This window comes from Carcharhinus amblyrhynchos, chromosome 13 (genome assembly GCF_965287045.1).
Source record: "Carcharhinus amblyrhynchos chromosome 13, sCarAmb.v2.hapA, whole genome shotgun sequence".
NCBI lineage: Eukaryota > Metazoa > Chordata > Chondrichthyes > Carcharhiniformes > Carcharhinidae > Carcharhinus > Carcharhinus amblyrhynchos.
Genome location: NC_137336.1, coordinates 61,562,309 through 61,588,305, shown reverse-complemented (window position 1 = coordinate 61,588,305; position 25,997 = coordinate 61,562,309). Strand labels below are relative to the sequence as shown.

General features: G+C 47.4%; 1 protein-coding gene across 2 annotated transcripts in view; it reads left to right on the top strand.

Annotated features, from left to right (window-relative positions):
* The window catches only part of LOC145351550 (sialic acid-binding Ig-like lectin 5), a 46,544-nt gene that overhangs the window by 11,526 nt on the left and 9,021 nt on the right, over nt 1-25,997 (top strand). For both annotated transcript variants that reach the window (XM_080201145.1, XM_080201144.1), the window contains exons 3-5: nt 13,173-13,466; nt 21,953-22,234; nt 25,081-25,320. In XM_080201145.1, coding sequence (XP_080057271.1) covers nt 13,173-13,466; nt 21,953-22,234; nt 25,081-25,320 — 816 coding nt within the window. The remainder of the gene's footprint in view (nt 1-13,172; nt 13,467-21,952; nt 22,235-25,080; nt 25,321-25,997) is intronic.

Here is a 25,997-nt window from a genome sequence, read left to right as displayed (position 1 = left end):
GTTAGGGGGACTAGCAGAGTAAATACATGGGGTTATGGGGACAGGGCCTGAGTGTGATTGCTGTCACTGCAGGCTCGATGGGCCAAATGGCGTCTTTCAGCACTGTAGAGATTCTATGACTCTACGAAAGAGGTAAGGAATTTGTTAACTGAAGAATGCAAGATAGAGAGGTGGAAAGTTGAGGGGAGAAGCTCAAGAGCTTAGGGCCTAGGCAGCTGAAGACACAGCCATTAATGGTTGCAGCGATCACAATCTGGTTTGCACAAGATATCAGAACAAGGAGAAAGCAGAGACCTTAGGAAGCCTATATGAGGTTGAGGAGATAAGTTTATTTATTATTGTCACAGGTAGGCTTACATTAACACTGCAACGAAGTTACTGTGAAAATCCCCTAGCCACCATACCCTGGCACTTGTTTGGATACACTGAGGGAGAAATTAGCATGGCCAATGCACCTAATCAGCACATCTTTTGGACTATAGGAGGAAACCAGAGCACCCAGAGGAAACCCATACAGACACAGGGAAGACATGTAGACTCCACACAGATAGTGACCCAAGCCAGGATTTGAATCTTGGCTTGGTGAGGCAGCAGTGCTAACCGCTGTGCCACCATGCTGCCTCTAAGTTAGGCAAAGGGATTTGCAAACAAGGATGAGAGTTTTGAAATTTTAAAAAGCAGAGGCCAAGTTGACACAAGAGTAGAAATTGTTGGAAAATCTCAACAGCTCTGTGGAGAGAGAACAGAACCAACATTTTGAATCTGGATGACCCTTCATTAGGGTGAGTTGACTCGGCTTCCTTGGCTGAATGTAAATCGGAATAAATGGCTTCTTCATTTCAATTTTTAAATGAATCTGCTCTGACCTGGTCAATTTCAGTGTTGGGGGGAATAGGGAGTGTGTTTTGCTGAGGGGCTGGGAGGAGAATGGGGGGCTGTGGGAGGATGGCGTGGAGGGCTTGTGTTGCTGGAGGCCTGTGGGGAGGGGGAATAGGGAGGATGTACTGCTGGGGGGCTGTGGGGTGGTATGGGGCACTGTGTTCCTGGGGAGTAGTGGCATGGGGAGGTTGTGTTGCTGGTGGGCTTTGGGGGGAAATAGGGAGTGTGTGTTTCTGGGGGACAGTGGGGAGGAGTGGGGAGTGCTGGGCACTGTGGGGAGGAGTGGCAGGGGGAGGTTGTGTTGCTGTGGGCCTATGGGGGGGGAATAGGAAGTGTGTGTTGCTGGAAGGCTGGAGGGAGAAAGGGAGGCTGTTGGAGGGTGGCATGGCGGGGGTTGTTTTGCGGGTGGCTTTGGGGGGATGGCATGGGGGTGGCTGTGTACTGGAGACCTGTGGGGGGGGGAATTGGGGGGGGCTGTGTTGCTGGGAGCTGTGGGGGGAGTGGCATGAGGATGTTGTGTTGCTGGGGGGCTGTGGGGGATGAATGCAGGGTCTGTGGAGAGGGGGTAGCATGGGGGGCGGGCTATGTTGCTAGGCCTGTGGGGGAGAAAAGGGAATATGTGTCACTGGAGGGAGAATGGGGGATGTGGGAAGGTGGCATGGGGGGGGTGTTTTCTGGAGGGCTCGGGAGTGGGTGGCATGGGGGTGACTGTGTGCTGGGGACCTGTCGGGCAAAATGGGGGGCTGTGTTGCTGGGGGGCTGTGGAGGGGAATGGGGGGCTGCGTTGCTGGATGGCTGTGGAGGGAATAGGAAGTGTGTGTTGCTGGGGAGCTGTGGGATGGTATGGGGGGGCTGTGTTGTGGCGGGGGAGAATGGGGAATGTGTTGTTGGGGGCCTGTGGGGAGGAATGGGGGCCTGTATTGCTGGGGAGCTGTCGGGGGGGGGGGATTTGGGGCGGTGTCGGGGGGAAGTGGGTCTGTGTTGCTGGGGAGCTGTCGGGGGGGGGGATTTGGGGCGGTGTCGGGGGGAAGTGGGTCTGTGTTGCTGGGGGACTGTCGGGGGGGGGGGGGATTTGGGGCGGTGTCGGGGGGAAGTGGGTCTGTGTTGCTGGGGGACTGTCGGGGGGGGGGGGGATTTGGGGCGGTGTTGGGGGGGGAAGTGGGTCTGTGTTGCTGGGGGACTGTTGGGGGGGGGGGGGGGATTTGGGGCGGTGTTGGGGGGGGAAGTGGGTCTGTGTTGCTGGGGGACTGTCGGGGGGGGGGGGGATTTGGGGCGGTGTTGGGGGGGGAAGTGGGTCTGTGTTGCTGGGGGACTGTCGGGGGGGGGGGGGGATTTGGGGCGGTGTTGGGGGGGGGAAGTGGGTCTGTGTTGCTGGGGGACTGTTGGGGGGGGGGGGGGATTTGGGGTGGTGTCGGGGGGAAGTGGGTCTGTGTTGCTGGGGGACTGTCGGGGGGGGGGGTGGGATTTGGGGCGGTGTCGGGGGGAAGTGGGTCTGTGTTGCTGGGGGACTGTCGGGGGGGGGGGATTTGGGGTGGTGTCGGGGGGGGAAGTGGGTCTGTGTTGCTGGGGGACTGTCGGGGGGGGGGGGGGATTTGGGGCGGTGTCGGGGGGAAGTGGGTCTGTGTTGCTGGGGGACTGTCGGGGGGGGGGGGGATTTGGGGCGGTGTCGGGGGGAAGTGGGTCTGTGTTGCTGGGGGACTGTCGGGGGGGGGGGGGGGATTTGGGGCGGTGTCGGGGGGGAAGTGGGTCTGTGTTGCTGGGGAGCTGTCGGGGGGGGGGATTTGGGGCGGTGTCGGGGGGGGAAGTGGGTCTGTGTTGCTGGGGAGCTGTCGGGGGGGGGGGGGTGGGATTTGGGGTGGTGTCGGGGGGAAGTGGGTCTGTGTTGCTGGGGGACTGTCGGGGGAGAACGGTAAATATGTGTTGCTGGGCTTGGAGGCGAGCAGAGTTCTTTAATCTTTCCAACTGTCCCCCTTTTTCCCCAAATTCCCTCCAGCCCTCTTCAGAATGACAAAATGGCTTTTGCAATGTGACCCATTGACCTTGCTGTTCTCTTGGTTGCTGCTGGAGTTGAGGAGGAAGAGCAGGAGGATGAATTGCAGGAAGAGGAGGCCCAGGCCTTACCACTCATAAGGGTAGAGGAAGATGGCCACCGGAGGCAGGATGAGGCCACCATTCACCCGAGTGGCGGGAGGAGGTGGGGAGGGCAGTGGTGGGGGCAGGAGAAGAGTCATAGAATCATAGAACCTTACAGTGCAGAAAGAGGCTCTTCGGCCCATCAAGCCTGCACTGACCACAATCCTACCTGAGCCCTACCTCCATATCACTACATATTTTATCCACGAATCCCTCTAACCTACACATCTCAGGTTACTATGGGGCAATTTTAGATGGCCAATCTACCTAACCCGCACATCTTCGGACTGTGGGAGGAAACTGGAGTACCCGGAGGAAAGACACGAGGAGAACGTGCAAACTCCACACAGACAGTGACCCAAACTGGGAATCGAACCCAAGTCCCTGGAGCTGTGAAGCAGCAGTGCTAACCACTGTGCTACCGTGCCGCCCACAAGGAGGGAACAGAGACCCTGGCAGTTCCAGATGTGAGCGTCCTTCGAGCACCTATCGGATGTCGGGTGCTGCCGACGGTTCCAGCTCTGAAAAGAGACAGCGCGACACCTGTGCCATTTGTTGCAGGACCTGGCACCTCAAGACACAGGGTGCGGGGGCGGGGAGGGAGGGGCAGCCACTTCCAGTGGATGCTAAAGTGAAGGCCACCTTAAAATTTTACGCCACCAGATCCTTCCACACCACCAGTGGAGAACATTGTGGCATTTCCCATCCATCTGTCCACAAGTGTGTGAAGGAGTTCACCGATGCCCTATATGCCCGGGCTGGCCAGTATATTAAATCTGACCTGGTCCAGGGCCAGCGGGAAGCCTGGGCTGTAGGATTCGCGGGGATGCCAAATTTGCGGCGTCTGTAGAAGGCACAGGTGAAGAATCCAGGAAGATTCATGGACAGAAAGAGCTTCCATTCAGTAGATGTACAGTTGGGTGTGACATGGTGTGTGAACATCATGCACATCTGTGCTAGACACTCCGGCATTGTCCATGACAGTTTTAAATTGAGGAGTTCCGATGTTCTGGAGGTCTTTGAAGAGGAGCCCAAGGTACAGGGATGGCTTGTGGAGGACATGGGCTGATTGACGTGTGGAGGCCTGGGGCTGATGACGTGCGGAGGCCTGAGACTGATGCGGAGCCGTGATATTACGAGGCCCACGTTGCCACTAGTTCTGTAGTGGAGAAGTGCATCGGCCTCCTCAGAATGCGGTTCAGGTGCTTGGGCCACTCTGGCGGGGCCCTCCAATGTCTCCCACTGATACCGTCCCGCATCGTGGTGGCACGCTTGCCCGGCATAGCATGGCACAGCAGCAAGGAGACATTTTTGAGGAGGAGGACATGGAGGTTAATCAGCTGGGCATCGCTGGGATGGAGGCCACCCAGCAGCAGGAGGAGGAGGAGGAGGAGAAGGAGGAGGATGTTGATGATGGCGAGCAACACCACTCAGGTGTTGGAGGGGCTGGCTGCAGCAAAAATCAGGCATGATGAGGAAGGCCCTGATTACCACGCGCTTTGGTCACTGGGGGCCTGTGTTGCAGTTTGTGGGTTCCATCTCACTCCCCTCACCCTCATCCTCGCCATCTTGAAGTCCTACAATCTCCTGCAACATTGTAACATCAGAGTGGTGGGCCTGGGTGCGCTGTGTTAGCGAGTTTCTGTGGCAGGCAGGAGGGTGATGACAACTCGCTATCTGTCATTGTGATGGTGCCCTCGTCCAATCTAGTTTGACACCTACCTGAGCTCCGTTTGCACACTGGTCCATGTCAGCATAGTGGGTAAGGGAGCACTAAACCCCTATGCAGGGGCCTGGGGCAGATGGGATGGGGGTGGGGGGGGGCAGGAATTTCTCATAGGGTCTGAGGATACCATGGCAGATGCTATTTTCACTACCAATATATGCCACCCACTATAGCCAGTGAATTATTTGAGCGCCTTGATTTTATCAGTAACAGTGCGTAGTGGGGCCTCCTCCACTGACATCCCTTCGGCGACCGTCGGGGTAAGTATGTTCCTGTAAGAGGCTAATCAGAGACAAGTTAGTCACAGATGTGGGGTGAAATAACATTTATTGTTGGCAATAATATACATAATAATATAAAAACATGTGAATGTGAGACTTTAAAGTGCCTAAATATTCTATCGACCTAGTGTTGTCCTTCACTTGTGCCATCTTAGGGCTGCGACAACTTCTTAATCTTATGTGGCCTACCACTATGTCTCAGGATGTACATTGGAGGTGAAGCTGGCCAGCTGCCCACTGTGCCCCATGGCTTATGATGTGCTTGGTGATTGTCCGCTGGGGGACCTGGATTTTGAGGGCCCTGGCTGATTACTAGTTGTCAGGGGCATATCCATGACACCCTCTTCATCCTGCTGGCCCTGAGACACCCTGGTGTCAGGAAGGGGAAAGTCACAAGGTGTAGCCACAGCTGTAATCTCCTGGCTGGAAGGCCCTGGCATGGGCTTGAGCCCTTCCCCCTCCTTCGGGGTTCCTTTAGGCTCCTAACTCACTTCATGCCCGGGCATTGCTTCTGCAGTGAGCTTTAGAAGCTGTGGCGTCACTTGGCACTGCCAGTCCTGGAGGACTACCTACATTCTTGCCATGGTTGTCGATGCCTCTGTGATGGCCCTCTGAGTCGAGGGCCACCTGTCAATGGCAGCAGCAAGTGCCCTCTGAAATTGGGCCATGTCTGCAGCCTCTCAGCCATGACCCTCTGCGACTGGGTGACTTTCTCAAAGGCTGCTGCCTTAGCCCGCTGTGCCACAGCACTGTCCTCCCGGGCTTTCTGCAAGCTCTCGAGCCTCTCAGCCAAGGGCTGCTGAATCTCGAGATGCCTGTTTAGTCCCTGAGCTGTGGCCTGCTGCGACTCAGCTGCAGCCCTCTGGGACTCTGCTGTGGCCTGCTGCGACTCGGCCATTATTTGGAGCCTGCCACTCATGGTGAGGATCCCCTGCTCCAGCCTTTCCACCGCGTATGCCACCCTTGCAGTGTTGGCCTGGTAAGAACGCAAGACAGGAAATAGCTGGTCCATCTGAAAGCTTTGAGACTCCTCCCAACAGCCTCACAACTGGTCCAGTGTTGCCATCAGGCCTTCCTGCATTCCTTATCTCTGTTGCTCCATCTCCAGCAGCTGAGGGAGAAGTGATCTCAGAGGACCAGCGTGTAGCCTGGAGCCAGCTGAGTCCTCACCTTCAACAAGCCCCCAGGTAAACACAGTAAGAAGTCTCACAACACCAGGTTAAAGTCCAATAGGTTTATTTGGTAGCAAATGCCACTAGCTTGTGAGCTCCCCAGGTGCCGGGGCCTTAGATGTTGCCTCTTCCACCCAGTCTACATCAGCAGATGTGTTGTGCGCACCAGAGAGTATCCCAAACGTCTCACCACTAACTTGACCCACCGATGTGAGAGTCTGTGATGATGAGTTGTGGGGTGGAAGCTGACACAAGACTGGTGCCAGCCTCAGATATCCCTTCATCCGCTTCCTCCGAGAGTCTTCTGAGCTGTCGGGTAGGATGGGTGGGAGTAGCAGTGGGGGCCGCAATGATAGTTGACTCAAGCATGTCAGGGTCCTGTCCTGCAACACAGGACACGAGGTTAAGGGCAAGGGAAGGAAAGCATGCAACATACTTGAGATTTCTCCAACAAGTGGAAGATTGGCAGGTGCTCACTTCTATGCTCCAGCCCTACCGTGCTGTCGCTGAAGGTCCACATGCCCTCCTCTCCCACAAGCTCTCAAAGGACCCAGATCTCAGGAACACCACCTTCTGTCTTCGCCCTCTCCTAGTGATTATGGGCATTCGTTTCCTGTGGGGACAGAAGGAAATATGTAAAATCTGATTGTACCAGTCCTGCCGGAGGTTACAGGGTGAACCTCAAAAGGACTAGGGTTGTGATATTCTTGGATGGGAGAAGGGAGGTGCTTGGGTGTCAAGCACTGAAAGAATGCAGGGATCATAGATCATAGAAGCCTACAGTGCAGAAAGAGGCCCTTCGGCCCATCGAGTCTGCACCAAACACAGTCCCACCCAGGCCCTACCCCCATATCCCTACATATTATACCCACTAATCCCCTCTAACCTATGCATCCCTGGACACTAAGGGACAATTTCTTAGCATGGCCAATCAACCTAACCCACACATCTTTGGACTGTGGGAGGAAACCCATGCAGACATGAGGAGAATGTGCAAACTCCACACAGGCAGTGACCCGAGCCGGGAATTGAACCCAGGACCCCGGAGCTGTAAGCAGCAGTGCTAACCACTGTGCTACCCTGCCGCCCAGTATCCCAGGATCTGGGAGTCACTTCGTGGGAAGATGCTAGGTGAGGTTAAACACTCACCCTTGCTACCTGGATGATGTCATTTAGTTTTTGTGGCACTGCTTCCCGGTTCTCCTGGCCAGTGCCCTGGCACTGACGCATACGACCACCGCCTCCCAGGCTGCGTTTACACCCTTTCCTTGGGGATGGTGTCCTACTGGGAGGAGAAGGGTGTCCCGCTTTGCCTCCACTGACTCCAGCAACTTGACCACGTCAGCATCTGAAAAATGGGGAGCTTTCTGCCTTGGAGGCCATTGCTTCCTGCATTGTCTGCCTGTTTGGGGTTTTCATTGATCTCTCCCTTGTTAGGGGAATCGGCTGCAGGCAGTTTGCCCATGAGGGCATTCCAGCGAGTTCCATGCAGTTTGCCTTGTCACCATGGAGGGAATACCAAGTCAGCTGCTAATGGAGGTTGGGGTGGGGGTGGGGGTGGGGGGGGGCGGGGGAGGGGAATGGTGGTGGTGTGGTGGTGGCGGGGGTGGAACTTGTGCCTCTGTGATGATCGGGGGCAGGGGAGAGAGAGGTTCATGTCAGTCAGCCATCAGGGCCAGGGGGGTTGATGAAGAGGCCATGTGCAAGGGGATCCAGGGTGGGGGATGGGGTAAGGGGGTCAGTAATGTCGGGGGTGTTTCTGATGTCTGTGGGTGGGGGGGAAGGGAAGGCTGCATTTGGGTGTGTTCTATCAGCACAGCTAGTTTTTTTTCCTCATTTTATCTGCACAGGTGCAGTTTGTGGCTTCGATCTGGCTTTCTGGCGAATTAGACCCCTCAAGAAACAGTCTAGCCCATATCTTCAAAGACTGAGTGTAGATGATTGGGCGTGAAAACTCGCCCGAGAAATGGATCAGGAACTCTCCTGTTTTAGCTGGACCCTTACAAAAAAATCTTGTAAAATTCCATCTGTAACATTTAATTAGTACATTAAAACAGTCTTGCAGGAAGAATGGCAGTGGACAATGGGGCAGAAGGAAGGTAAGGCAGGGCCGATTTCTCCGACCTCACCTGCAGCAGGATTCTCTGGTCCCACTGATGTGAATGGAGATATGGCTAGGCGTCTGTTTGAACTGCCCAAACTAGCTCAGCCACTTATAAAGAGTTGATTGGCACATTTGGGGCATGGAATCTTTCATTTTTTAGATGCCAAGCTGGTGAGTATGGTCCCAAAATGGCAGGCAGGAAGCACACTTCTGATGCACAGCTTATTAGGGAAGATTAAAATAGAACTACTCATTTGACATTTTGATATTTGCATATGCATATAAGGGGTTTAGACTTGGTACAATTCAGCAATCCAACATGAGTGCCATTGTAGGTTGCCTCAGTGAAATCATACCAGGAAATTGATTTCCAAACAAGAAGGTCAGTCACCTACGTGAATGTGGTGCTTGCCGGGTGGAGTATAGCTTCCTGTTGACTACACATTTTACAACGACTGAACTTTACATGTATATTACTTTGTACAAGGTACATTGACATTCATGCTTAAGTATTTAATTATTTGTAATTCTCACATTCGGCATGCTTGGTCTTCACTCTTTGCAGATGTTTGTCAATGTTTATTTCCATTATATTTGCATTTTATCGTAATGCTGAGATAAATTGATTGTTCTTTCTACTGACTGTAAGAACATGTGAACAATGGCAGATAGTGAGCAAGGTCCCAGGTTCCAATGGTTCACGGTGAGGGCAGCTGTTTCCAGCCAGCACTGACATTTGATGCTTCAGTGCCTCGGCACTGCCTGTGGGATAGGGAGGGGAAGAAATCAGCCTCAACGTTTACATTCAAAAATGACACATGGGACAAGATTCCCTCCAAACTTTTTAAAAATTTATTAAGCACAAGTAGGCTTACATTAACACTGCAATAAAGTTACTGTCAGCATCCTCCAGTCACTACACTCCGGCTCCTGTTCGGTTACGCTGAGGGAGAATTGTTTTAGCATGGCCAATGCACCTAACCAGCATGTATTTCACACTGTCGGAGAAGACTGGAACACCCAGTTTTTAAGCAATTACTCCTAGATTTAGATACTCCCACAGGAAGAAACACCCTTTCCTCATCTACCTTGTCAAAACCCCTCAGGATCTTATACGTTTCAATCAAGTTGCCTCCTTCTCTTCAAAGCCCCAAGGTCATTCGCCATGTGGGGAAACCAATGCAAGAGACAGTGTTCAAATTGAGGCCTGACCAAGGGCACAATCCCATTGTGTCAAGCAGCAAGTCATAGCTGATCACAAACATCTTTAAAGTCTTTGCAACATTCGCTGGTGACAAAATGGGGCAGAGTTCTCCGGCTCTTCCTGTTGGTGGGATCTTCCAGTCTCTTCAGTGGTGACCCAACCCCCACCCCTGCGGAGGATTCCCTGGTAGCAGAGGGTGCCAGGCACACAACATCCCAAAGACATTGGCAAGAGCAGAAGATTCTGCCAACTGACAGCTAATGGCGGGCCACCACTGCTACTGGAATACTGGGGGTTTGGAGTGGGGTGGGGTGGTGGTGGCACAGGGGAGGAGAAATTCCAAATTTTGTCCCATGTTCAAGATGATCTGTTGATCTGTCCTAGTCCTCAAAGGCCACCTAACACATCACACTTTCTGCTTCATATCTTCCATCACAAGCAACTTGGGAACAGCTCCTCTTATGGAGCTATTTCTTGCCACTCATCACCTCAGGACATTGTAGGTATTATTTTTAATTCCACCATCTCTGAGTATTAACCTACTGGAGAAGACAGCCTCTCATCCCTCTGTGAAGAAACCCATATGATTTTTATCCCGTTGAAATCAGCTGGTGAAGTTCAAACTGAAACTCAGTCCTTCAATTTGACAGCAGTAGTAACTCTTGGTACACTTGAGGCACTTATTAATTTGTAATTTGAGACCAAGTGGAGTTACACATTTGGAGTGAAAACAGTGTAGCTTTCAAGTAAAATGAACTTTAAAGCACAGGAAAGGCTTTACTATTAACAGTCTAAGGAAGCACTCAGACAGTTAGGAAAACAAGAGGTGAAATTAACAGCAAAATATTGCGAATGCTGGAATCTGAAACAAAAACAGAAAATGCTGGAAAATCTCAACAAGTCCGACAGCATCTGTGGAGAGAGAATAAAGCCAGTGTTTCAAGTCTGGATACTGTTCACCGGAGCTTGTTGTGGGGTGAAATTTATTTTGTCTGGCGGCGCCTATTGGCTGGGAGAAAATCAACAGCCCACTTTTATGCTAACAGGTTTTAAATGAGTTAAGAGACCGGGAAAAGAGGGAATTGGAGAGAACAGAAAAGAAGGTATGATGGAACGCAGAAGAGAGTAAAACGACAAAAGGTATGATTGTGCAATGTATAGGGGTGATAATAGGACAAGTACAGAAATAAAAGATGAGTCTAGATGAGGTGTAAATGGCAATATTGATATTATTACCAACAGGTGCTGTCCAAAGAATTAGGAGCAGAGGTTATGAGCTGGTATTGTTGAACTCTGCATGAAAGGTTGTGAAGTGCCTCATTAAAAGAGGGGGTGCTGACCCTTAAGCTTCATTCAGGTTCATCAGAACACTGGATGTGGCCAAGGATCGAGAGGTCAGAGCAATTGAGGGGTGAAGAATTAAAATGACAAGCAACTGGAAGCTAAGGGTCATGCTTATGAACCAAACAGAGACGGTCACTAAATGTTCGCCCAATCTATATTTGGATACTTAATGTAAAGCGGATCATGTTGCGAATAGCAAATGCTAAATTGAAAGAGCTACAGTGAATCATTGGAGACTTGGAGGATGGGAAAGAGGAGGCGAAAGGGCAAAAGTTGGCATCTCCTGCATTTGCACACGATGGTGTTGTGGGAAAGACTGAGGGCAATGTGGATGTTTAAAGAATGGACTAAGTTGCTGGAGAGGAAATGATCCCTTTTGAATGCTGAAAGGGGAGGAAATGGAAAGGTGTGTCAGGCGGTAACATCGTGCCAGATTTGGTGGAAATGGGGGATGATCTGTTGAATGTATAGGCTGGTGGGATCAAATGTGAGGACAAGGGGAAGTCTATCATGAACAAGAAGAGGGAGAACAGTAAGAAAGGAAATGGGACCAAGTCAAGGATTTTATCACTCAAAAGCTTGAAAGCCAGCTATTGTTTCTTTACTTGTCCCATTACCAGCTCTTTTTGCCTTACACTATCATCACTGTGCTACCCTTTATTCTGAGGTTAAATTTCCTTAAGACATGTTGCATTTCAAATGTCTGATGAAAAGCCATGCCCAAATTTCAGCCTCCACAGATGATGCCTTATCTGCTGAGCTTTTGAACATTTCTTCTGTTTTATTTGCGATTCCCAGCTTCTGCAGTACTTTGTTTCTAACTTTAAAACACTTTGGATGCTGTTGTTTTGTTGATTTAAGATGCAGAATGTTAGATAATTGAGTTTTTCCAGGATTGAGAGCCTTCATAGAATCATAGGATCACTACAGTGCAGAAGGAGGCCATTCAGTCTGTCGAGTCAGCATCAACTCTCCAACAGAGCATCCCATCCAGGCCTCCACCTCTGCTGGTGAGTTAGAAGGCCTGAGCTCCCAACAATAACCAGGCAATCACTTTTAGGGATATTTGAGTGAGAAGTATTGTCCGGGGCCCTATGTAGAACTCTCCTGTGCTTGTAAAGAGGTATGGAATCTATTACATTCATCTGAGGAGGAAGCTCTCCTTCATTAAACTGCCCTGTACTATGTAGCACTCTCTCAGATGGAGAGACAGCCTGGATTAAGTGCTTTAAGAGAGACCTTGGTGTTGTGAAAATGTCACTGGACTTGTAATCCTGAGGCCCAGGGTAACCCTGAGGTCCAGGGTAGTCCCAGGTCACAGTTTCAAAACCCACCACAGCAACTGGTGGAATTTAAATTCAATGAATAAATCTGGAATATAAAGCTTGTCTTCATAATGGTGACCATGAAACTGCCACAAATTATTGTAGAATCTGTCTTGTTCACTACTGTCCTTTTAATGAAGGGAATCTGCCGTCCTTACCTGGTCTGGCCTACATGTGTCTCCAGACCCTATAGCAATATGATTCACTCTTGGCCTAGCAGGTCACTCAGTTCAAGGGCAGTGAGGATTGGGCAATAAATGCTAATCTTGTCAGTCATCCCATTAAAGGATAAATATTTTAAAATTATTTGCATTGGCACTTGAACATTGTTTCTCAGAGGCGAGAGTGCTATTACTAAGCTTCCATTTTCTCGTTATAAATTTAAATAGAGCATGAAATTGTGGGAAAAATGGTTGAATGGCACAGAACCAGAGATTGCCCTGATAGATTGCAGGCACAACTGAGGATTTAAGGTCAGTTTATCACCATGTTTTCTGCTCTTTCTCCTCTCCAGGTTCTATGGCTACAACTGATTGGGGTGTTACAGTTCTGCAAACTCTTTCTGCACTGCAGGGGACATTAGTGACCTTTAATTGTTCTTTCCAACACCCTTATGGACACATACCTGCAGAAGATATAACTGCCAGGTGGTTAAAAAGCCCGTGTGAAACACATTCTCCAGAACTATACAACAGTGAGACGACAAGCGCAGAATCTAGAGTAAGATTGATAGGAGACCTGAGTCAGAAAAACTGCTCTCTTCAAATAAGTAATATTCAGAAAGAGGACAATAATGAATACTGCTTCAGATTTGAAATAAAAAATAGGAACAAATGGACAGGAAAGCCTGGCTTGTTTCTCACTGTTCATGGTAATTATTCCTTCTCAATAATTATTTGGTCTTGTACAAATTTCAGCTGCCTCTTATTTACAATTTCTCTCATAAACTGAATGCATGAACAGAGTTGGTGATCCCCGTACCTCCGCCTTTCTTTCTCTTACAGCTCGTCCAGGAAAACCTTTAATCACACAGAGCGCAAAATTGGTTGAAGGAGTTAAAAGCACATTGATGTGTTCCTCCTCCAATGTTGATGAAGTGACCCAAATTACTCTTACATGGAATGGCATCAGTGATCTGGCAGCTGGTCAATGCAGTGTCAGTAACTCCGAGCGAACACTCCAAAGCTGTCGCAGTTTCATCCCATCATATCAGCATCACAAGAGAACTGTCAAATGTTTTGTCAGTTACAGTAAATTCTCATACTCTGACGAAGGCAACATAACTCTGGATGTAAAGTGTAAGTTTTTGTTTAACTACGTCTGCTTTGAATAGCAAACAAAACACATTTTGTATTTCTCCAGTGAAAAATTTCTTATCATACTTCACAGAGACGCAAGGAAAGAAGTGGGTTTTGAGCTAAAGAAAGAGACATTAAGAGAGAGTTTGATTTTTGGGAGGGTTCAGAATAAAAACTTGTCTTTTTATAAAACACTTCTCACAATTTGAAGACCACACACTCCCTGGGTGGAATTTTCCCGAATATCGGCGAAGGCCGAGAGTGGATGAAAAAAGCAATGTTGAAAGTGTTGGCACCAACCATGCCTTTCTCCAGCACATTGAAAGAAAAGCCAAGGGGTGGGACTTATGACATCATGCTGTGCTTGGACCTACCCTACCAGCAAACTTTGAACACTGGGGAGCCATTTTTCAAGGTCCCCCCAGTGCACAAAAGTTCACTCTATCTCATGAGCACATTCTTTCTCTTGCACATACCCACTCACTGAAACTCTCTGTCTCCCTCTCTCACACACACACGCGCACACACACATATGCACATTCCCTTACACATACACTCAGTCTTTCTTTCTCAAACACATATACTCACTTACACATACACACACACTCCCTCCCTCTCACTCTCTGGCTGGAATTTTACTGCTCCGCCCACCACAGGAATTGCAGTGGGCAAGAGGTGGACAATGGGAAGGTCCGTTGACCTTAAGCGGGATTTTCCAGTTTCAGCACGAGCAAGGCCATAAAATCCCGCCCTCTCTCTCTCTCTTTAATGCACACTTCTCTGACACTCTCTATCTGACACTCTCTCATACCCTCTCCCTCACACTCTCTCGCTCACACTCTCTTGCTCACAATCTCTCTCTCTCTCACATCCTCCCTCTCTCACTCTCTCCCTCACACACACAAAAATACACACACACTCTCCCTCTAACACATGCACAATCCCTCTCTCTCTTTCACTCACACACACACAAACAGACCAACCAGCCTCTCGGACCCCATACCACCACGCTAGGCCCTTGAATCGTCACTTCTGAGCCCCGTTGCCTTCATCTCACCCCTGGGCTCTGCAATTTCTGATTCCTGGGGCTGACAGCCAGCACTTCACCCCCAGCTCCCGCAGTATTGCACCCCGAGCCCCACAGTGTCACAGCCCTGAGCTCCACAGCATCTCCCTTTCCCCTGGGCCCTGTCATAATACTGGTTTGTTGTTTGTCTGTAGTGGTGGCTTATTGATGAAATTGTACGACTTGTGTGTTTGAACGTGGTAGACTAACCATTTACAATTCCAGGCATGATCACGCACAGTGTGCTCCGCCATGCAGCCTAGCTGTTTACAAGCTGCTGCCCATACACTGTTCTGTGAAAGGCTCTTACCACATGACTGCATACCATAGGCAGTGCCACTCTCCAATCTCACGTTAACCCCTGCTCTGTCAAGCACCTTTACACTATAATGCATGCAGGCACATATCATCACACCCCATTTACTTTTTCAAAAACATTCCACCCCTTTAACAGAGTATTGCAATACAATTTGTTCTTCCCATCAAAATACAAGTTTTATTTCCTACCTTTGCGCTATGAAATCAGATAGTCTTAAATATTGATGGTTCTTCCACATCTTGTTCAATCACGTGTGAAGAAATGATCGTTTTACTTGCTGGTTCTGCTACTTAGGTCCTGTGATAAAGTTTATTTCTCTGCGAGCAGAATATTGATACTGAAAATAGTTTTTTATGCCTTTCTCTTCTCAAATTGATCTATCAAAGATTTGACTGTGTCCTTCATTGCTTTATATTGCCTAGCAACAACGTATTTTCCCTCAGGTGTAATACCATCGTTACTTCCTCCAGTCCTTGTGTATTAACTGAAAGTTCTTCTTTGACAGACAATAGCTCAATTTCTAAGGATCTTTTGAGGCAAGTTGATATTTAAATCTTTATCTTTCTAGCATTTCAATTCAACATCTTTTTCACTGACCATTTTCAAATCGGCTCTTCTGCTTTTCCGTCAGTGTGATCATTTTAGCAATCTTATGCTGGCACGTAATCTTAGGTTTGGATTTTCTGGCTGTGCTTACTCACAGGCCTAAAAGCCCCACCGAGGTCAGCAGACCTTTGGGTGGCCTGTGCCCTGACCACCTCGGACTCCCATGGTGGGCAGGAAGGGAAACTTCCACCCCCAGTTTATTTCTCTGTCTGAATTGCTTCTTCTGCTCTCAGTTTCAATCCTTTTGCTACTTCAGTTAATTTACAAGAGTCAACTTTCCTTCTAAATGCTCTGAAGAGTTCCGTCAGATTGCTTGTTGCAACTTGACAGATCCAATTTCAATAGTTTTATTTCAGTTTTATAAGCACTGCATTGCTTATGTTCGTTTTATAAATTTCTTCTTCAAGATTTCACTCTCATTCTTCACTGGACTCGTTCTTATTTTCTGCTTGCTTTTTCATGGAATTCAGGTTATTCTCCACTGTCTTTGTGAATTTATCCTTCTTAAGTTAATTTTGTAACCCTCTTTGATCTTAAAGCCTTTGATCTGTAACAAATTCAAGGTGCAATGCCTCAGAAAGGATTCAACTGTCAGCTCAATGGATTTTATCATCCTCCAGCCACTTGTGTTTATTTTAATTTTCCTTTGTGGTCAAATACACATCAGGCCCGATTTTACCATTGTGTCGCACCCACGTCCGCACAGATTACCGAAACCCGAGAATGGCGGCGATCCGATTCGCGCCCGAAATGGACGCAACGGTGATTTAAGTGTATTTGCATACATTTAAATTGAATTACTGAACTGCCCACCCAACTTTATCAGCATTTCCCCCTTTACCACCATGTTCGCTGATCCGGAATTACGCCAAAATGAACCTGCTGAATAAAAGTCTGAATCAGGCGCTCCAGCTGCTGAAGAGACGAATTCAGAGCTTCCAACGGCTCTCTGACTCAGATCAGTGTTGGGAGGGTGGGGAGGTAGGCCAGGTCATTCTCTGGTTGGTGGGGGGTTGGGGAGTGAAGCCAGATTGTTGTCTGGTTGGGGAGGGGGGAGAAGGAGGAGGTGGGTCGGATGTATCTCTGGTGAGGAGGGCCGATCGTTGTCAGGGGGGTGGGGGGGGAGGCTGATCGTTGTCTGGTGTGGGGGACGGGGCAGGGAGGGCTGATTGTTGTGTGGTGTGGGGGGGGGGAGGTTGCTTATTGTTTGGTGTGGAAGGAAGAGGAGGAGGCGGGTCAGATGTTCCTGTTTGGTATGGGGGGGGGGGGGGGATGGGGGGGGGTGCAGTGAATGAGGCCGGACCATGTTTTGGGGGGGTGGGGAATGAGTGAGGCCAGATCGTTGTCTGCCGGGGGATGGTGAGTAAGGCCACATCATTCTCTGGAGGGGGAAATTAGGCCAGATCGTTCTCTGAGGCGGGGGACCAGGGTGGGGGGAGAAGGGAGGCGGGTAAGATGGATCTCTGGTGGGGGGGGGGGGGGGGGGGGGGGGCGGTGCTGTGGCAGGGGGTCTGTTGCCACTCTGCGGGCGATTGGTGGGGGGAGAGGGGGCAGGGAGTCACGATCGGTCTGGGTAGTTGGGGGGGTGGGGGTGGAGAAGGAAACAGTGATGTGTGTGCGCACCATCGCTCCCGCTATTTGTTCCCAGACCACTGTGTCCACTTTCTGCGGCTCGGGAGCGATCTGACACGAGAGCGCTTTTTCATTTATTTTCTAACTGGCATGCACAGTTCAGAGCTCCGATCATTTCAGCCCCACTATACCCCGCCCACAGCACAAATGGGACCCGCGATTTGATTTTCAGGCTGAGTGCATATGGGGGCGCCTGAAAGCAGATTTCTAAATCGGATCTGCATTACGCCCAGATTCAGCACTTAGAATGAAAATGGTAAAATCAGGCCCTTCAAGTACCATTTATCCTGACTGCAATTTTGACAGAGTCTAAGCCCATTTGACAGTCTGTCTTTCACTTCCTCTTTTGCAAATACTTGGAAAGATGCTGTAATGAGACTAGGCCCTTGCAAAGCCAAAGCAGAACATCAGTGAGCAGATTATTGCTGAGTGTGTATTGAAGCAACTCACTGGCTTGACACGCTATTTCTTCAGGCTTGTAAAGGTCAATCATATTGTCATGGGACTGAAGTCACAGAGTCAAGCCTAAGAAGTGTTGGTTTCCATCTCCAATTGGGATGGCACAATGGCAGAGCGTTAGCACTGCTGCCTCACAGCTCCAAAGACACGGGTTCACTTTCGGCCTTGGGTGACTGTTTCCGTGGAGTTTGCACCTTCTCCCCGTGTCAGTGTAGGTTTCTTCCGCGTGCTCCGGTTTCCTCCCACAGTCCAAAGATGTGCAGTTTTAGGCGGATTGGCCAGGCTAAATTGTCCATTAGTGCCCCAGTAGGTTAGGAGGATTAAATTTATGCGGTTATGGGGAAAGGGGAGAGAGGTGGACTTGGGCAAGATGTTCAGTTGGAGACTTGGTGCAGACTCGATGGGCAGAATGGCCTCCTTCTGCACTGTGGAGATTCTATGAATCTGAAGTATTGGTGGCATTTTCCAAGCCTATGCAGTGGATGTTCTGGCACCTGGGATTGGCGGTGAGGTGGCTGGTCAGTGTGTGTGATTCCAGTCCCATACCAGTGTAGCTGCCCCCTAAAATGGCAAAGCAAGATGGTCATACAATCATACAAAATAGAAGAAAAAGTAGGCCATTCAGCCCCTCCAGCCTGGTCCACCATTCAATAAGATCATGCCTGATCTGTTTGTGCTACAAATTCCACATGTCCATCTACCCCCAATAACCTTAGATTCCTGTTAGGCAAGTGAATCAATCTAACTGTGCCTTAAAAATATTCAGTCACCCTGTTTCCACCACCTTCCAAGGCAGTGAGTTCTAAAGTTGCATAACCCTCTAAGGGAAATGATTTCTCCCAATCCCTATCCCAAAAAGTTGATTTTGAATTTTAAAAATGTGTTCCCTAGCTTAGGAATCACTCACAAGAGGAAACATTCTTTCCATGTCCACCTTGTCAGGACAGTTTGGATCTTATATGCTTCAATCCAGTCACCCCCCTCATTCTAGGGGAGACAAGCCCTGTCTGCCTAATCTTTCCTCATAAGACAATCTATTCATTCCAGGCATCAGTCTAGTAAACTTCCTCTGAACCACCTCCAATATGCATCATTTGTATCAAAACCATGACTACCAGAGACAATAACTTGAGGTCATCTGCTGCTTCATGGTAGAACTCTCACCATGTTTTATGAGGTGCAGGTTCAAGTTCCATACGAGATGCAAACGTACAAAATAAAGCCCTCTGAGTCCACCAAGCCCTGCACCAGGCTTCCATGACTAAACACTTTTTTCCACTTCATCTTTCCTTTCTTCCTCTTGCACCTGCCAGCCCGCTTGTAGCCGTAAAATCTCAAGGAGAAAACAACTAAATAGAGGAAAAGGGAAACAGGAACAATGGGGGAGAAAGATACTACCGAAAATTATTCTTTGGATTTATTCGGCAATCAAAGCCAGTCCACGAGCTGCTATGGATCAGCTACAGTGCAATGAGCTGGGAGACTCAAGCAGAGGCCATTGAGTCAGCTGCTGTCAGTTGTAGAGTTGTATAAGGTATTTAAATTTGATTTTACATCTAATTAGCAGGCCCAGGACTGAAGTCTCAAGGAGTTTACAATAGATCCCCACTAGCAGGTGGCTCGAGCCCGCTGGAATGAAGGGGGGCTATTGAGGCCCCCCAGGAGGTTGGAAGGAAGGGGAGATGCCCCCTGGGCATTGCCAGCTTGTTAATGCCAACCAGGCCCCCTGGCACTGCCCAAGGGGACACATTGGCACTGCCCACTGGTCAGTGGGCATAGCGAAGGGGGCAGGGCCAGAGAGGGGTGGGCCAGATGGGGATGGGACCTCTGGGAGAGAGATCAATGGGATGGTGGGGGGGTCGTTCTGCCACTCTGCACTTGGTGGTGATGGGGGAAGCTGGGCTGGGGCTGCAGGAGGGGGGGGTGTTGGGGAGGGGAGTAAAAGGGGGAGGAAGATCAGGATTGCCGGGAGGTGGGGAGGGGAGATCGAGAAGGGCCAGGTGAGAGTGGGGTCTGAGAGGCCAGCAATCGGAGCATGGGGGGATTGATGGGGCAGCAATGCATAGTCGCAGGTCTGGCCAGTGATGGAGCTGGCCAGCGATCAGAGGGCTGTCAGTGCGGGGCTGTTGCACATGTGCCAATCTCAGTGCTGACAGATCGGTGCATGCAGCGTTGCCTATTCAGTGTTGTGCTGTCAGCAGGAATAGGCCCTGCTCCTGGATTTTCACAAGATTCACGCCTGTGCACTCTGCAGTGCACAGGATGTGCGAGGTTCATTTTGAAAATCCCGCTGAAAAAACCAGCAGGATTTACTCCAGTTTCTACACACAACTTTGACACTTAGAATTTTTAGGGAAGAATCCCACCTGTTATTGATAGTCTGAGCACGCAATGCCAGGATTCATATGCTTTTCTCTGAAACAAGGTGAAATGAAGATTTTGCGGGTTGAGCTGATAAGAAAAATTCTATTGAGAAGCCATTAAGGCAGCAGGCAAAAGTGATCTTCTGAAACCTGTTCTAATAGACTTCTTATTCTGAGGTTATACCCTCAGGTCCTAGAAGTTTCCACAAGGGGAAGCAACTTTTCAGCATTTACCTTGTCAAGCCCCCTGAGAATCCTATATGCCTTAGTAAGGTTGCCTTTCATTCACCTAAATTCCAGTGAGTACAGGCCCAATCTATTCAACCTTTCCTCAGAAAAAAATCTCTCCACACGTGGCATCAATCTTCGCTGGACTGCCTTCAATGCCAGTATACCTTTCCTTGAATAAGGGGATTGAAACTGTCCACAGCATTCCAGGTGTGGTCCTTGTATAGTTTTAGCAAGGCTTCCCTATTTTTATCATAACACTTCACTTGATATAATTTGATGACTTTATGGACACTTTCAACATTTTCTCAGCCTTCTGCATACTCATTTACATTCCTTTTGTCCCATTCCAGGACAATTAGAGATGGGCAAAAAATGCTGGCCTTAATTGCCACTGATACTCATATCCCACCAACACAAGATCTAAGACAAGAGAGAGTCATTTGTTTCTATACATCCTTCCAACAGGATATCTACTCTTCTGATATATTTTAATGACCTAGTACATGAGGAATAATTTCAAAGTTTGCAAATGATGCAAATCTCTAAATGTGGTAAATAATGAGAAAGACAATAAAAAAAAACTAGGAAGGATATGTGTAGATTGGTAAATGGGTGGAAGTCTGGTAGATGCAGTTTATCACAGGGGTGTTTGAAGTGATATAGTTATGTTTGCAAGAATGAGCAATATAAACTATAAGGTACAATCATGTGGAACAGCTAGACCTAGGGGGTGAATATACATTTTTTGAACATTGTGGGACAAGTTCAGAAACAGATTGTAAAAACATGGAGGATTCTTGATTTTGTTAATAGTATACACACCCTTGCAAGTTTGTTAAAAATTATAAAGCACTTATATAAAGATTATTAAGATTTTGCGTTTGCCTCTTCAGAGAAATAAATGTTAAGAAGAGCTTTAATAGATATGTTCATAATCTTGAAGGGTTTTACTAGAGTAAATAAGGAGAAAGTGTTCCCAGTGGAATGAAGTTGTGAACCGGAGAACACAAACTGAAGCACTAGAGGTGACATGAAGAAAGGTTTATTTACATGGGGAATTGTTGTGATCTGGAGTGCATTGTCAGAAATGACAGTGAAAGCATATTTACCAGTAGGTTTCAAAGCAAAATTGATAAAACAATTGAGGAGGAAAATTACAAGGGCAATGTGGAATGAGCAGAAGTGTGAGATTATTTGCTAAAATCTATTCAAAAAAGTAGAGACTTGAAGGGACAAATTATCTCCTTTTCATTCTATGACTTCTGATTCTATGTACAAGGTAAGATTAAATAATCTCCCTCAATAACAAGATAAGAAAGTATAGCTTAACTTATTCCTGTGGGGATATTGAATTATGGCGGAAAACTGATTAAATTAATAACAACCAGTGCTACAGCAATAACTACGGGAGATGGTGGCATCATGATATTGTCCAAAGACCCAGGGCATTGCCCTGGGGAGCCAAGTTCAAATCCTACCATGGCAGATGGTGAAATTAGAATTCAATAAAAACTTGTAACTAAAAGTCGATTGATCAAGCATTGTTTATTCTTGTAAAAACCCATCTGGTTCACTAATGTCCTTTAGGGAAGGAACTGCCATCCTTACTTACATGTGACTCCCAATTCACTGCAATAGGACTAAATGTCTTCTGAAATGGCCTAGCAAGCCATTCAGTTCAAGGCCAATTAGGGATGGGCAACAAATGCTGGTAGAATCAGCAGTGCCCACATCCCATGAAATGAATACCTACAAAAGAACTGTGCTGTCCTCCACATTGTTATCCCAATAACTATTGTTTTACTTTCAGATGCACCCAAAAATGTAACCATTCAAGTAGTTAATGGATCACATTTGGAGATCAAAGAAGGTGACGACGTCTTTTTGAAATGTACGAGTAACAGTAACCCGGAAGCTAATTACACCTGGTATAAGAGGGAGGATGACGAAGGCCATACAGGATCTCTGAATACCATGAGAACAATTCTGTCCTTCCACAATATTTCAAGGAATTATTCTGGGTTCTACAATTGTGCAGCAACAAATAATTTTGGACACAGGTACTCGGAGGCTTTGGAAATCAGTGTCCAATGTAAGTGACCATACATTTTCAGGGATTTTTCATGTTTGAGTTAATTCTGTGATAAGCACAATGGTGTTGACACACAATAATGTCAACCTTTCCCTTTCAAGAGTTTTATCAATCCACCTGGCCCCAAATTGCCTCTGAAGCCAAAAGAGAAAATGCTGGAAAATCTCAGCAGGTCTGGCAGCATCTTTTGGGAGTGAAAAAAGCTTTGACAAAGGGTCATGTAGAGAGTAATCCATCTCCCTCTACCAAGAATCTTCATAGAGTTCACACATCCATTTATAGTGTGAATCAACACTTTCAATGAAAAGATTTTGTCGGAAACATTTTTCACTCCTGGCCACTTTGGGTGTTACTTCCTTCAAAAGGACAAAGATGTCGATCAAGCCCATAGAGCTCAAATGCTCTCTCATTACTGATCTCATATGATAATCCTCAACCGCACTTTTCTGCCTTCTCCCCATAATCCTTGCTTCTCTTACTGATTAACAATCTGCTATCTTAGTTGTGCATATATTTATTTACCCAGCCCCTACAGTTCTCTCTAGTAAAAGAATTCCACAGATTCACTACCCTCTGAGAGCAGAAATTCCTCCTCATCTCTGTCTTAAATGGGCGACTCCTTACTCTGAGATTATGCTGTACATGTGTTTCTCCCACAAGGGGAAACAGCCTCTGAGCATTTACCTTGTCAAGCCCTTTGAGAATTTTATATGTATCAATAAGTTTGCCTCTCATTTTTCTAAACTCCAATGAGTAGAGACCTAACCTACTCAACATCTCTTTGTAAGAAAATCCCTCCATACCCAGAATCAACTCAATGCACCGACTCTGGACAGCCTCTAATGTCGGTATATCTCTCCTTTGATAAGGGGACCAAAATAGTTCACAATTTTCCACTGTGGTCTAACTGGTGCCTTGTATAGTTTTAGCAAGAATTCCCTATTTTTATACTGCATTCTTTGAAATAAAGGCCAACATTTCATTTGCCTTCCCTATTACCTACTGAACTTGCATGCTAGCTTTTTGTGATTTAGGCACGAGGACCTCCAAATCTGCCTCTGCTGTAGTTTTCTGCAGTTTTTCTCCACTTAAATGATATTCAGCCCCTTTATTCTTCCTATCAAAGTACATAACTTCAATGTCCATATCCCTCTGTAGACTCTGAATGGAATTTTCCCACATCACCCATCATAGCAATCATAGTGCGTGGGACAGACCATGCAAAGGTCTGTTGACCTCGGGTGAGATTTTCCAGTCTTGGGGCAAGCACAGCTGGAAAATCCCACCATTTATGTTATCCCCACCACTTGACTTCCCAACCATTTTTGTGCCATCCACAAACTTGTCAATAGTACATTTGTTTTCTTCACCCAAGCCATTAATATATATTGTCAATAATTTCAGTTCTGTAGGTACCATTACAAATGACAGCTCCATAATGAGAAACAAAACACTTTGCCTGGATACCCCTAAAATCAACACTTCATAACATTTTCATGAAAAGAATTCTGCTGCATTTTTTGACGATGAGGAGAGAGTTGTGGGAAGGTGGGGGACTGATTAAGATGAAAATTCCACTCCTCTGTGATTTAGACTGCTGTCTGTGTCGATATGCGCAATCTTCTTGGAGATCCTCTCCACTTGGATCCGGCAGTTTGCGGTGTCGATAGTCGTCATGATGTGGGAATGCCAGCGTTGGACTGGCGTAAACTTTTTACTGTGTTTACGCCAGTCCAACGCCGGCATTCCCACATTTAGACTGCTGCCAGTGGTGGAGGAATAGGATTTTGGAATCTGGATGCTGAGGAATAAAGAGCTCAGGGTGACAGTGGTGGAGGGGGCAAGATGAGATTCAACCTAAAAGGACTGGAGGAGGTTTCAGAGGTGGGGAAAAATTATGGTCATGTTAATGATGAGAATGAAGTGAGTATCATCAACTCAGATTAAAATGAGATGGTCTCGTTGTGCCCTAAGCAATTTTCAAATGTGTTTCACAATCCTAAAATCGAACATGTTTTAGTAGCAAAAATTAATGTTGCATTCATGAGATTTACTCAGTACAACCCACCCTATGGTGTTGACCCCAGTCAATAGTCAGGCAGGGTAGCAATTCCAGCCTATTGGCATGGATAGCAACAGTGAATGGACAGGCATGGGGAGCAATAGACAGACATGGATAGTAACAGTCAAGAGACAGGCACGGATGGCAACAACCAATGGACAGGCCCAGATAGCAACAGCCAATAGACAGGCATGGATGGCAACAGCCAATAGACATGCCCAGATAGCAACAGTGAATGGACAGGCATGGAGAACAACAACCAATTGACAGGCACAGATGGTAACAGCCAATATACAGGCACAGATAGTAACAGCCAATATACAGGCATGGATAGCAACCCCAACCAATAGACAGGCCCAGCTATCAACCTGAGCCAACAGATAGTCATGATCACACAACTTATTGACACTCAGTCTAGATTCACAGCTGAAAATTGGATAAGGTACTGGAAGATCTGTCAATTCCCATGGGAACTAGGCTCGATGGGCAGTGTTCCAATGAAATTGAGATGATGTGGACATACCAGCATTGGACTGGGGTGGACATAGTAAGAAGTCTCACAATACCACGTTAAAGTCCAACAGGTTTTTTTAGAATCACGAGCTTTCGGAGTGCTGCTCCTTCAGATGAATCCTGATGAAGGAGCATCTCTCTGAAAGCTTGTGATTCAAAATAAACCTGTTGGACTTTAACCTGATGTTGTGAGACTTACAATGAAACTGAGGACAGTAAGGAGAGAAGACCGATAATCTGCAAATGACTGTGGTTCACCTTCTTCTCACAGACAAACCATATGAAATAAACATCAACCAATCTGGGATGAGCTTTATTTGTGTGGCCAAAGCCAACCCTCCGGCACAGATTACATGGAGTTACCCAGACAATGTCAAACCAGTGATCAACGGCAATTTTACCAACAGCACACTGACTCTGCAAACAACATTAGATATTTGTGTTTTATGCCAAGCTCAGAATAAACATGGCTTTATATATTCGGAGAAACGGTGTTTGAAGTCAACACAGCGTAAGTAAACATTATTAGAATTATTTTTAGCATGCATGTAAGATGAAAGAAAAGGGAAACCTTATAAACAAAATCCAAATAAACCAGACAAAAGACCTTGAATAATTTTTTGTCACAACACATCATAGCTACTGAATATGACTGTGGTGTTTCCCAGTCTGTTTCTAAACAAGTTAGTTTATTTTAATAAACTAAGGAGTGACAATGTTGGAAGAGAACAACATATTCTGCATCACCCCTGCCCATTGGCCCAGTGATTGGAGTCTGCAATTTTATTGTGACAGCTGAGATCAACAAAATGAGCATGAGGTGCAAACTTAAGCAATTTATAATATTGAATGTCAACACAAATTTATGGCAAAACATTATGAAAAGTTTAAAACTATGAAGGGATGGGGCAGGATGGATAGAAACAAATGGATTCCTGTGCCTTTCAAATGTTGAACAAGGGAATAGCGGAGTATATAAACAGGAGTTCATCAATCAGTCACTCAATCTTGTTCATACTTTTCAATTAAATCAGGGTTTCCCAGCAATGAAATCCCTAGTGATCTTCCAAATTCATCGGGGAACCCCAATCACTCTCAACATCAATGCCCCTTTTTCGCTGGGAAGTCGGTGCAAACACAGAAATCAAATGTAAACAAGTCTTTTCTAGCGACATCTATGAGTATGTT